Source organism: Marmota flaviventris, chromosome 10 (genome assembly GCF_047511675.1).
Source record: "Marmota flaviventris isolate mMarFla1 chromosome 10, mMarFla1.hap1, whole genome shotgun sequence".
NCBI classification, from domain to species: domain Eukaryota; kingdom Metazoa; phylum Chordata; class Mammalia; order Rodentia; family Sciuridae; genus Marmota; species Marmota flaviventris.
The window spans coordinates 11,778,832-11,791,412 of NC_092507.1; the positions used below are offsets into that span (position 1 = coordinate 11,778,832).

The window sequence follows — 12,581 nt, forward strand, 5'->3', positions numbered from 1 at the left end:
AGAATGTAAGTTTTATAAGGACTTAAGGACTTTGTAAAAGAATAGTATCTACTGGGCACAGTGGCATACATGTGTAATCCCAGCTACTCCGAGGACTGAGGCAGAACTGCAAGTTCATGCCTAGCTGGGCAACTTAGTGAGACCCTGTTTAAAAAAAAGAAAAAGAAGAAGCAGCAGCAGCAGCAGCAGCTTTAGGGATGTAGATGTAGTAGTTTAGTGGCAGAAGACCCCTGGGTTCAATCCCTAGTACTGCGAAGTAAATAAATAAAAGGAATAGTACCTGATGTACATGAAGTAGGTGCTCAGTAATTTAAAAAAATTTTTTTTAGTTATAGATGGACACATATTTATTTATTTTTATGTGGCGCTGAGGGTAGAACCCAGGGCCTCACCCATGCCAGGCAAACGCTCTACCACTGAGCTCCAGCCCCAGCCCTCAGTAATATTTTTTTAAAAATATTTTTCTTTGTAGATGGACACAATACCTTTATTTATTTTTTATTTTTGGTACTCGGGATTGAACTCAGGGGCACTCAACCACTGAGCCACACCCCCAGCCCTATTTTGTATTTTATTTAGAGACAGGGTCTCACTAAATTGCTAAGCACCTCGCCATTGCTGAGGCTGGCTTTGAACTCGTGATCCTCCTGTCTCAGCCTCCCAAGCTGCTGGGATTACAGGTGAGTGCCACTACGCCGCCAGGCTATTTATTTTTATGCGGTACTGAGGATCAAACCCAGGGCCTCACATGTGCTAGGCAAGTGCTCTGTCACTGAACTACAACCCCAGCCCTTCAGTTATATTTTTGACCTGGATGACTTGACTCTGCAGGCTTGAGCCACCCTCTCTGGCCACTGCTGAACTGAATTTTGAGCAAGAGACACCTCCCCAGCCCAACCTGTCCCAAGGGTGCTTGCCCCCGCTGCCAAATTCTACCCAGCAGATCAGCAGGTTTCTTCTTAGAGAGCTGAATAGTCAGTATTTCGGGCTCTGCAGGCCATATAGTCTCGGTTGCCTTTATTCAACTTGGCTGTTGTAATGCCAGAGCAGGTGTAGATGTGGGTTCCAATAAAACTTTATTGGCAAAAACAAGAGCAAGCCCCTGGCCATACTGGCCAACTCCACTCACCCCATGCCAGGAGTGTTCTGCCTTCTCCAGGTCCACATGGACAGAGGCCAACAGCAGAGCGACTTGACAGTCTTGAGCCGCGGGATGAATTTCTTCCTAGGAGTGGGGTCTCCTCCGAGCAGCTAGGGCTTATTGTGACTCAAAAGACACTTCCTTGTTTCTGAGGGAAGCTGGTGTGGGGCACAGGAGGGAGGGTCACTGGCACACCTTCTCAGAAACGGCCTGGCGGGCCTCAGTGCCTGCAAGGAACCGACTACAGACGACCCAGAGTCCATATCAACCATGGCTCTTCAGTTCTCCTGATTTAGGAAGGGACACTGCTTTTTTTTTTTAATTCTCCTAAAACATATAGGAAGGAATGCAGATGTCCTAACATTTGTGTACATTATTACCTCAGGTTCTGGAGCTCACATTTGGTGAAAAGACCTGGGAGAGCTGGGTATGAGGCGCATGCCTGCAACCACAGCTACGTGGGAGGCCGAGGCAGAGGATGGCAGGTTGAGACTAGCCTGGGCAACTTAATGAGACTCAAAATTTTAAAAATAAATAAAAAGGACTGGGGATGTAACTCAGCGGTAAAAAGCCCCTAGGTTAAAAAAAAAAGAAAGAAAGAAAGAGAGAAAAGACCGGGGTTTAAAATCTGGCTCTGCTGCTTACTGGCTTGGCGACCCACTTTATGGGGTTGCTCTGATGATTAAGTATGTTCCTGAGCTGCACTGTCATCACAGCTGCTGGCACCTGAGTGTTTACAAGGTGTCACGCCCTTTGATCAATACAGTGCGACCATCATCTGAACCCTCGTGACATCCTTTAGAGGGGTTCCAAGGAAGGTACTAAGCCCTTTTTAAAGATGGGGACACCGAGTTTAGAGGTCACACAGCAAGTGAGTTGCAGAGTCGGATTCAAGCATATTATCTGACCCTAGAATCCACACACTGAGCAGTGCTTGGTAAATGTGGCTCGCGCCACAGCCGGCATCGGCTCCCCACAAGTGTCTCTGGGCTGGAAGATGGCAGTTGTCTCCCAGGCTGGGCTGTCTGCTGTGCTCGTCCCAGTCCTGTCATCCAGGGGTCCTTGTTCATGTGAGGGTTGTCTTCCACAGCTGTTCTTTCAGAGTCTTGCTGGTGGCCATTGGCTGTGGCCTGTCTGTGGCTAAGGGACAGCGCATCTGCTTCTATTTACCTTGGTGCCATGCTTTGCTGACCAGATCCCAAGGCACAAGCTCAAGCTGTTGACACAGCTCCACGGGCTCTTGCATCATTTATCATCTTCTTCTTCTTCTTTTTTTTTTTTTTTTTTGGTGCTGGGGATGAACTCAGGGCTTTGGCAGACAAGTGCTCTGCCCCTGAGCCGCACCCCAGCCCTATGCATTATTGATTCCTGGACATTGTTTTTCCTTTTCCTTTTCAGTAGGAGATCTGTGTTGGGCTATAGCATTGATTCAGGCTCATTTTGTCACTTGAGATGATGGGATTACTCTTTTAGTAAAGAATGATTAAAGAGGGCACTGGTCCCAGTGGTCTAGAGGCTGAGTTCAAGGCTAACCTCAGCAATTTAGTGAGGCCCTAAGCAACTTAGCAAGACCCTGTCTCTAAATAAAATATAAGAAGGGCTGGGGATGTGGCTCAGTGGTGAAGTACCAGTACCAAGAGTAGGAGTTAGGACCCTGCTGGTGAAGAGGAGGTGAGGGACAGAGCAGAGGCAGCGCTGTGCGCTTGCATCTGAATTTATGCTTATCCAGTGCTGTGCCACTGGTGTGACCAAGAAAAATGGGTTCAACATTGTAAATAATCTCCACTGCTTAGTGAGCACCTGCTGCTCACCTGACCTGTGCAGTAGTATCCCAGCAAAGTGTCAGCGGTGACAGACGTGCTCTGGACTTACACTAATGCAGTGGCCCCTGGCCACATGTGGCCACTGAGCATTTGGAATGCGGCTAGTGCAACTGGAGCTGATTTTTAAAATTTTGTTTCATTTACATTTAAGCTTAAATAGCCTCATGGGGTAGAGGCTACGGATTTGACAGCTCAGCTCTAAAAAATCCTTTTAACATGTGTTATAGACGACAAAAAATTAGGGTTAAAGTGTCAAGTAATTTAACAAAAGTGTGCAGCTCTGTAGCAGCAGTACCCTGTGTCCCACCTCCTGAGCTCTCTCCTCATGGTCAAGGGGAAGAAGTCCTGAATAGCTGGGTGCAGCAGCACATCCCAGCTTCTTGGGAAGCTGAGGCAGGAGGATGGCAAGTTCCAGAACAGCCTGAGCAACTTAGTGAGACTCTGTCTCAAATTTAAAAAATATAAAGGGCTGAATATAGCTCAGTGGTAGAGCATCTGTGGGTTCAATCCCCAGAACCGGAAAACAAAAAAGGCCTTAATAAATGGGCTGGGGGTCAACGGTCCTCGATAGAAAGACTCAATATTGCAAAGATTTCATTTCTTTCCACAGATAATCTCTGGATTCAGCATGAATCTATTAAAAACCCAGAAGGGAATTATAATGAAATTTGATTCTAAAAGAATGGGTTGCAATGATCAAAACAGTTTTGAAAAAGAGTAATTGGGATAGGGGAAGGAGTAGACTTATCTGCCCACATCCAAGTAATGAATAAAGTGAAAATAATTAAAAACAGGGTGCAGACACAGAATGACAGCAGATCAATAACGCAGAATAGTTTAGAAAGGGGCGTATCAAGTCACATCTCAATAGGGAGGGCTGGTCCATTCATTAATATGAGGAAATGGTTTCCTTCCAGAAGATAATGAAGCTGGATCCTTATTGCACATAATATATAAAGATCTGAACATAACAATAAAAAAAAAGGGTTGGGGTGTAGCTTAGTGGTCGAGCGCTTGCCTAGCATGTGCAAAGCCCTGGGTTCAATGTTCAGCACTACAAAAAAATAGAATAAAATAAAAAGTCCTAAAGCTGTAAAAGAAACCAGTGCAGCGGCGCACACCTGCAATCCCAGCTACTCAGGAGACTGAGGTAGGAGGATCTCTAGTTCAAGGCCAGCCTGGGTAATTGAGTGAGACCCTGTCTCAAAAAAAAAAAAAAAAGTAAAAAGGGCTGAGATTATTGCTCCATGTGCAGCCCCATGCTGTCCACGGGCTGAGGGTGTGGCTCTGTGGCACAGCACCCTGCTGTCCACAAGGGACCAGGACAGCAGGAGGACTTGAGGCATCATGCACACCTTCATGTTGCCTATATTTTCCCAGTAAACGGCTGTTGTCTGTGGATCATTTAATTTTGTTACCTTGGCTTGAGAAAGGAATCCTAGTTCCTGCCTATCAGCTAAAAATCTCATTGCCTGCCGGGATTTCCTGGCCTGGGCCGCCTCCCTGTTCACACCTACGCACACGCCCACACGCATCCTGACCCCCTCACTCCAGTGTCACCACAGCTGAGGCTACTTTCATAATCAAGAAGACGAATAAACCTTCTTATGCTTTTGATGTTTTTATTTTCCTAGCTAATTATTTTTTGTAGTGTCGAGGACTAAACCCAGGGCCTCTCACCTGCTCCACAAGTCTTCTACCACTGAGCTACACCCTCAGCCTCCCTTTTCTGAAATTTTATTTATTTTTGGGGGAGAGTAACGGGAGTTGAACTCAGGGGCACTCAACAACAGAGCCACATCCCCCGCATTTTTCATTTCATTTTGAGACAGGGTCTTGCTGAGTTGTTGAGGCTGGCTTTGAACTTACTATCCTCCTGCCTCAGCTTCTGGAGCATTTGGGATTACAGGGTTTTTAAATTGTGTGTGTGTGTGTGTGTGTGTTGCTGGGGATTGAGCCCAGGGATTTGTGCATGCAAGACAAGCACTCTACCAACTGAGCTATATCCCCAGCCCCTTACATTTTTTTATTAGTTCATTATAGATATGCATAATATTGATGTTCATTTTGACATAATTATGCATGGAGTATAATTTGCTCCAAGTCCATTTCCAGTACTTCCCTTTTTCCTCCCCCTCCTGTTCCCTTTTTCTCTGCTGATCTTTTTTCTATTTATTTATAGTTCTTAGAACATTAGTGCATTATGGATATACATCAAGGTGAAATTCACCGTGGTGTATTTATGTGTGTCATGGGTGTCTGATCAGATTTGTCCCACTGTTCCTCCTCTTTCCCATCCCCCTCGACTCCCTCAGTCTGTCCCCTTCCTCTGCTGCCTTGATCTCTCCTCTGTTCTCATGGAAATCCCCTGTCTCTTTCAGGTCTTGCTTTTTAAATGAGGAAGTTATGCTACATCTCTAAGGAGCCTTTCATCTATTTAAGATGCTCTGATCTCACATTTTGAAATTAAAAAACAAGCCCTTGTGGTGGTGCAGTCTGTAATCCCAGTGGCTGGGAGCCTGAGGCTGGAGGATTGCAAGTTCAAAGCCAGCCCAATTTAGTGAGGCACTAAGCAACTCAGGGATACTCTGTCTCTAAATAAAAAATAAAACAGGCTGGGGATGTGGCTCAGTGGTTAAGCACCCCTGGGTTCAAACTCTGCTACAAAAAAAAAAAGAAGAAGAAAATAAATTAAAAATTAAAGTACCTTTTTCCCTAATACCTGTGTTGAACTTGACCTGAAGCCTGCAGGAGTGCCTCCAGCCACTGCAGAGGCACAGGGCAGGTCTGGCCGTTCCCTTCTCTGTCTTTATCTCCTGAAGCCTTTCCTCCTGAGGCACCATTTGCCTGCCTGGGGGATGGGCAGACCCCACAGGACTGTCCCCAGCCAGCAGGGCTGCTGGGCTTGCCCTGGGCCATGGGGTAGAGAGGCCATTTGTTGTGGGGCTGAATGGCTGGCCTCCCTCCAGGAGCACATGCTTCCTGGTGCATGGACGTGTCTTGCCTGCTGCAGCCCTTGCTGCCACTGCTTCCAGAAAACGCTTCAGAACACCTTTGTCCCCAGAGTTCAAACCTGAGACCAGGTCTGTGCTCTTGTGTCTTGCGAGCTTCTCCCTCTGGCAACGGCTAACCAGGTCGTGCTAACCTGAGGCAGGTCAGACGTCTCTCCCAGGGCTTTGCTGCAGTTGCAGGGGACGCAGACCCGGAGCGCGGCGTCCCAGCCCTCAGGGGCTGACCCAGCTGCCGCGGTCTTCACAGAGCCCGCTCTGTGCTGTGGGTCACCCACCTGCCCTCCAAATCTCCTTGCATCAGTTGGACCTGGGAACAATGTCCTCCTTGGTGCAGGGCCCGACATGAGCCTGGCACGTGCCCAGATCCACGTTCAGCCTTGCCAGTGTCCTCAGGCCGTCCATGGCCCCTGAGCAGCCTTCTGCAAGGACATCGGCCTTGGTGTGTGCAGAGGGCAGCCAGCTCCGTGCAGGACCGCTGTTGTTGAGCTCCGGGTGCCTGTGCAGGTGTGGGTGCTGTAAGCTATGAGGATGGCACCCTGCGTGGTGCCCCTGGCCAGACCCGGTGTGTGCCTGGGACTCGCTCACCAGCATCATCTTGTCACGCAAGGCGCTTGCTGAAGGACTTTCGGGGACAGGGCTGTGAGGAGTCGGGCTTTATCCTCTGGAACTCCAGGGCGGATCGGCAGCAGGGCTGGGCTTTTAAGGCAGACTGAAGGTCACTGTGGGGATGTCATCTGGCAGGGGTTTTCTCAGCTGCCTTCTTGATTCCTGAACTTCTGTAGCCCTGCTCTTTATCCACATTTGACGTTTTTTCTTCCAGCTGCAGAGCTACTTTGCCGCATGTGAGGACGAGACCCCTGCCATCCGCAACCACGACAAGGTCCTGCAGCGCCTGTGCGAGCACCTGGACCACGCGCTGCTGTACGGGTGAGTGGGTGCCCAGCCCTGGTGCCTGCAGAAGGCGATGCCCGGCCTCATCTGCCTTAGTTCCTGTCTGCCTTGCCAAGGGAGGCTGGTCTCGCTGAAGTGGGCCACAGCTATCCCAGGTAGCTCTGTGAACCCACGTGGCAGGCGCACCCACCTGGGGGAAGGCTCGGGGCCACGCACAGGTTGCCTGTGGCCTGACTGGTGGCAGCTGGTGGGTCAGCCCCACCCAGGCCCCAGCGCTGCCCTCCTGTCCTCACAGGCTGCAAGACCTCTCCTCTGGTTACTGGGTGCTTGTCGTGCATTTCACCCGGAGAGAGGCCATCAAGCAGATTGAGGTGCTGCAGCACGTGGCCACCAACCTGGGGCGCAGTGAGTAGTGCCAGGGAGACACGGGGCAGAGGCCAGTCACACACACACCCCGCCATGGGCAGCTCGGGCTCAGGTTCAGCCCCGTCAGCCCTGGGAGACTGCCTGCCTTGTGGCATCTGGTGGCAGGGGCGTTAAGATGCTCCACAAGACCCCGCTTTCCCTGCACGTGACAGTTTGTGGGTGCTTTGGGGATGAGGGGGAGAGTGACGTAGACGAGAACTGGACTGCTCTTAGAGCCCAGGCTGAGCACGGGGGAGGACTCTGGTTTCTGTCCCGAGCTGGGATCTGGGTTAGCCTGCAGGACAGGAAAGAGTCCACACACAGCTCAGCCTGGCCGAGTGTGTCCCTGCCCTCTCTCAGATGTTCCTGGCCGGCCATGGGGGGGCCTGAGGGTGGTCGGAGAGCCTGGTCCTCAGCGGCCCTTTCTCCTCTCTGCCTTGGCCTGCAGGCCGGGCCTGGCTGTACCTGGCCCTCAACGAGAACTCCCTGGAGAGCTACCTGCGTCTGTTCCAGGAGAACCTGAGCCTGCTGCAGAAGTACTACGTCAGGTGAGTGCGGCGCTGTCTCATCGCCTCCAGCTCCCCTGAGCCTCCTCCCAAAGCTTCCTGTCACATGTGGATACCCTACTGTGCCACATCAGAGACCTAGCCTGGCACTGCATGCTGAGGACACAGTGGCAGTGGCCAAAGAGCCCTGGGGGGCTTGCTGGAAGTGTGGTGGCTTCCTCTGGCAGCTCTGGGTCCTGCGGAGCCTGTGCACAGCTGGTGCCCTGCCTCAGACTGAGCCTGTGTTCCACCTCTGCCTCAGCCCTTGTTGGGGTCACTGCAGGGACAGATTATTTACAGCAACTGCTGGGAGTCTGACAAGCCTTATGCCACAGGCCCAGCTCTAGAGACAGTGGCCGCCGAGTGCCGTGTGGCTCACACCCAGGAGAATGCTGGGAAGAAGGGAGTGGGGACGAGTGCCCCAGCCGGCGGGGCTGTCACATATCTGGTTGCAACACAGTTGGTTGCTAGTGAGGTTGGGCTGAGCCGGCAACCAGACCCAGAACACCAGTGTCCCTTCCTCCATGTCTTTCAGGAACGCCCTGGTCTGCAGCCACGACCACCTGACGCTCTTCCTGACCTTGGTGTCTGGGCTGGAGTTCATTCGGTTTGACCTGGATCTGGTGAGACGCCATGGCTCTCGATGCTCGGAGTGCGAAGGGTGTGGCTGAGCTTGAGCAATGCTCAGTTGCTCAGGAGAGGGAGAGAAGCTTTTGGGGTTTGGAGAAGTGAAGGCAGAGGAGGAATCTCTCCCAGCTTCCTGTGGCGAGGATTCCTGATATAGGTGACTTCTCCCTCTCCAGGCAACATGGAGAAAAACCACATTCCCAGAAGCACTGGCCTTCATGTTTAGGACATGTGTGTCTGAGAAGGACAAGGCCCATCCACCTATGTGTTTCCTGGGATTCTGGCTTTCCAGTTGTTGTGCTCCCTGCTGCTCTCTCCAAATTCTCTAGCTTCCCTCACTGCCAGGCACTGTACAGTGGTCCCCCTGACCCCCAGACCCCAATGGAGGCCTGAAACTGCAGAGAGTACCAAGCTCTCTAGAGAGTGGTTTTTCCTTCACAAATGTGCCCAAGGTGGAGTTTAGTTGTAAATCAGGCTTAGTAAGGGATATCAGCTGGCCGTGGTGGTGCATGTCTGTAACCCCAGGGACTCATAAGGCAGTGCAAGTTTGAGGCCAGCCTCAGCATCTTAGCAAGACCTGTCTCAAGAAAAAGAGAGACCAGGATGTAGCTCAGTGGTTGAGCCCCCCTGGATTCAATCCCTAGTCTGTCTCTCTCTCTCTCTCTCTTTCTCTCTCTCATACACACATACACACACAACAATAAAGAAATAACAACTAATAGTACAGTACAACAATTATAACGATATCCTGTAATGAAAGTTATTTAAGACTTATGAATTGTTTTTTTTCTGGAAGTTTCCATTTAATATTTTTTGAATCACAGTAGCTAAAACCATAGAAGGCAAAACCACAGACGAGGGTCGACTGCTGCACAGATGTGGTGGTGACCACAGCACCAATGGACTTGGCTGTCCAGGGGGGCCTGGCTGCCCTGTCCTAGTCACGTCACCCTCCCTATGAGCACAGACTGAAAAGGGAACCCAGCAGTGGTAGAGAAGGGAAGGGGTGCTGACAGTGAGAGAGACCCGCGAGGCACTGGAGGCGCAGTGCCTTCTGACGGCTCTTTCTTCTCCTTCATTTTTTTTTTTGGGGGGGGGTACCAGGGGTGCTTTTACCACTGAGCCACATCCACAGTCCTTTTAATTTTCTTGAGACAAGGTCTCACTACTTAGGGTCTTGCTAAGTTGTAAAGGCTGGCCTCAAACTTGCCATTCTCCTGTCTCAGCCTCCCAAGTAGCTGGGATCACAGGTGTGCACGCCGCGCCTGTCTTTCCTCTCTTTTTGGAGGCTGGGAAGGGAGCACATGGCCTTGTTCTCGCTGGGCCAGCTCCACCCCTGACGGCGCTTGACTCCATAGCTGGGGCCGCAGCTTGAAGAGCCAGACTCTTCACCTTACTCTTTTTTTTTTTTTTAGTTATACGTGGACACAATATCTTTATTTTGTTTATTCATTTTTTTAAAATATATTTTTTTTAGTTGTTGATGGACTTTATTGTCTTTATTTTTATGTGGTGCTGAAGATCAAACCCAGTGCCTCATGCATACGAGGCAAGCGCGCTACCACTAAGCCCCAGCCCCAGCCCCTTTGTTGGTTCATTTTTATGTGGTGCTGTGGATCTGGCCCACTGAGCCCAGCCCCTACCCTTCACCTTACTCTTCTTAGCAGTGCATCTCTGCATTCACTTGTCAGGCACCCTGATTTCCCAAAGGAGAAAGAGCCCGGGGCGGGGGCGTCAGACCCGAGTCTCCCTGCCTGGACTCTGGCGTTTTCTGATCCGCCTGACCTCCCACCCCACGTCCTCTCCACTCTCCCCAGGATGCCCCCTACTTGGACCTGGCCCCCTACATGCCTGACTACTATAAACCTCAGTACCTGCTGGACTTTGAAGACCGCCTTCCCAGCTCCGTGCATGGCTCGGACAGCCTGTCCCTCAACTCTTTCAATTCTGTCACCTCCACCAACCTGGAGTGGGATGACAGTGCCATCGCCCCATCCAGCGAGGGTGAGTGGCCCTGGGCAGAAGGGGACTATGCCTCTGCCCCAGATGGACTGGAGCCGTGGGAGCCTGGCTGGTGACATCTCTCTTGGTGGTTTTGATTCAGTGGTTGAGACTTGCAGTCCAGCAAAGCCAACCGAGTCCTGTGGTGGCTGAAGAATGGATTCCAGGCACAAAGAGCCAAAACAAGATTTTATGAGTATTAGACACATTTCCAGAAGCTCCTGTCGCAGTCCCAGGGCAGATTTCTGAGCAAGGAGGGTTAGCTGCGGTGTGTCCTGGAGACGCCTGCCTCCCGTGGCGGGGCGAGTGCTGCCTCCCTGGGGAGGTTGCACCACACAAGGTCCTGGGCAGGACGGGCCGAGCCACCTCTGGAAGGAGGAGAGAGCTGGCAGGTCAGACGTGCAGGGATGCTGGCCAGGTCCCTGTGTGTGCCCAAGTCCACTGAGCTCCCCCTACACTGCTGCTGTGGGAGGGCCGGGTGCACCGTGGGTGCAGAGACCGAGAGGTGCCTTTGGTCATTCTGTTTCAATCCAACATCCGATAGAACAACCTGGTTTTTCTCAAACCTTAGGGCTTGGTGTTCATTTCTAAACTGGCCATTGCCCCGGCTTCGTGCCTGTGGGGGCCGTGGTCCCTTCACCTCACTCCAGGGAAGGGGATTCCCTCTGCCTCCTTAGAACTGCCTCAGCACAGGGCCTTGACCTTCCCCTTTCTTCACTTCTGCTGTGCCATGGGTCATTGTCCCGGCTGGGGTGCGACTTGCACTCTTCTGTGCCCGGGGAAGGCTCCAGCTGCTCTGCTGGCCGCGTGGGCCGCCTCAGGAGCAGTCAGGGCACGGCCTTGAAGAAGCCGCCAGACCCCCCACGAGCCGCCTCATCCTGGCAGCTTGTAGAGTAGACGCAGGCACTGGGGGCGGGGGGGCTTGCTGCCCCCCAGGCCTGGAGGGAAAGGAGGCAAGGAGCAGAGCGTGAGGCTAGGCGGAGGGCCCCCCTGCTCGTCTCTGCCAGAGCAGGTTCTGGGTGTGGAAAGGAATGGCCCCCAGAGGCCCCACAGCTGGCCAGGAGCTGGGCTTCCGGACTCCTGGTTAGGAAAGAGGTAGGGAGCTCCCTCCCGTTTCCCCCCATGTCCCCCCATGACCCCTCGTGACCCCCCTCGACTCCTGTGTTTCTAATCTTCAGTTTTGTCCCTCGTTTTTGTAGATTATGATTTTGGAGATGTGTTTCCAGCAGTGCCGTCTGTACCCAGCACAGACTGGGAAGGTGGGACAGTCCGCTGTGACCCTCTTTTCCTGTTGTGCGATGTTTCCATGCCAAGCTTGCTGCATGTTCAAGATCAGCTCCCTATTACTGACGATAATCCCTGATCGTAACAAAGCCAGGCCTGGCCTTCTGTCGATGGAATTCTGCAGGAGAACTTGGCCTTAGCCCAGGCGCCCCCCCTGCTCCCCAGGGAGCTCCTGCCTCTGCACAGGGGTCGGGGGTCACTAGTGATTGTTCGGGACTCCTAGATCCGCCTTCCTGATTGCAGGGGCAGTTGGGGTACAGAGGGAGCGGCTCATTTGTGGGGCCTAGTGGCCTGACCCAGTGAGCAGAGGCTGTTCTGGAGAATGAGGCCCTTAAACCTGTGGGCTGTGAGCTCCCTGGGCTAGATGAGGGTCTGGGAGAGGGTTTGACCATGGCGGTCCACTCCTGATGGCACCTTGAAGATATTTTGAAGGAGACTGAGGTCCAAGTCAGGGAGCTGCCCAGGCAGAGCTGAAACGGCCTCCAGGAGGTTCTCTTGGGAGTTTTAAGTCAGACAAAAATAAGATCCACCAACCCTCCCACCCTATCTGCTGGGCAGTGGCAGCGTGTGGGCACCTCTCTGCCTGTCACCTGCTGCTGGGCTTACATAAATTCATAAAGCAGCTGCCCAGGTTGCTGTGATACTCCGAGCAGAGCTGGCATTTCTGATAGGTCAATGTGTCCTCCTTACATCTCGGGCCATCCCAGACCCCCTTCCTGAAGGGCTTGCTGCCGGGAGCCGGAGGGTGGTCCCCTCCCAAGGATGAGGAGCAAGGGTTCCCCTACATTAAAGACATGATCTCCGAGTAATAGGTGACAGAAGATCTTTCCCAAGTAATTTTAGTATGAAATAG

The 12,581-nt window shown here is 52.1% G+C and overlaps 1 protein-coding gene across 2 annotated transcripts in view; it reads left to right on the forward strand.

The window, feature by feature from the left end:
- Positions 1-12,581, forward strand: part of Plekhm2 (pleckstrin homology and RUN domain containing M2) — a 37,055-nt gene that overhangs the window by 13,572 nt on the left and 10,902 nt on the right. Inside the window, exons 2-7 of one of the 2 annotated variants that reach the window (XM_027951867.3) lie at positions 6,796-6,902; positions 7,162-7,271; positions 7,720-7,819; positions 8,352-8,439; positions 10,261-10,447; positions 11,644-11,703. In XM_027951867.3, coding sequence (XP_027807668.2) covers positions 6,796-6,902; positions 7,162-7,271; positions 7,720-7,819; positions 8,352-8,439; positions 10,261-10,447; positions 11,644-11,703 — 652 coding nt within the window. The remainder of the gene's footprint in view (positions 1-6,795; positions 6,903-7,161; positions 7,272-7,719; positions 7,820-8,351; positions 8,440-10,260; positions 10,448-11,643; positions 11,704-12,581) is intronic. The other variant, XM_027951868.3, reaches the window with a different exon arrangement.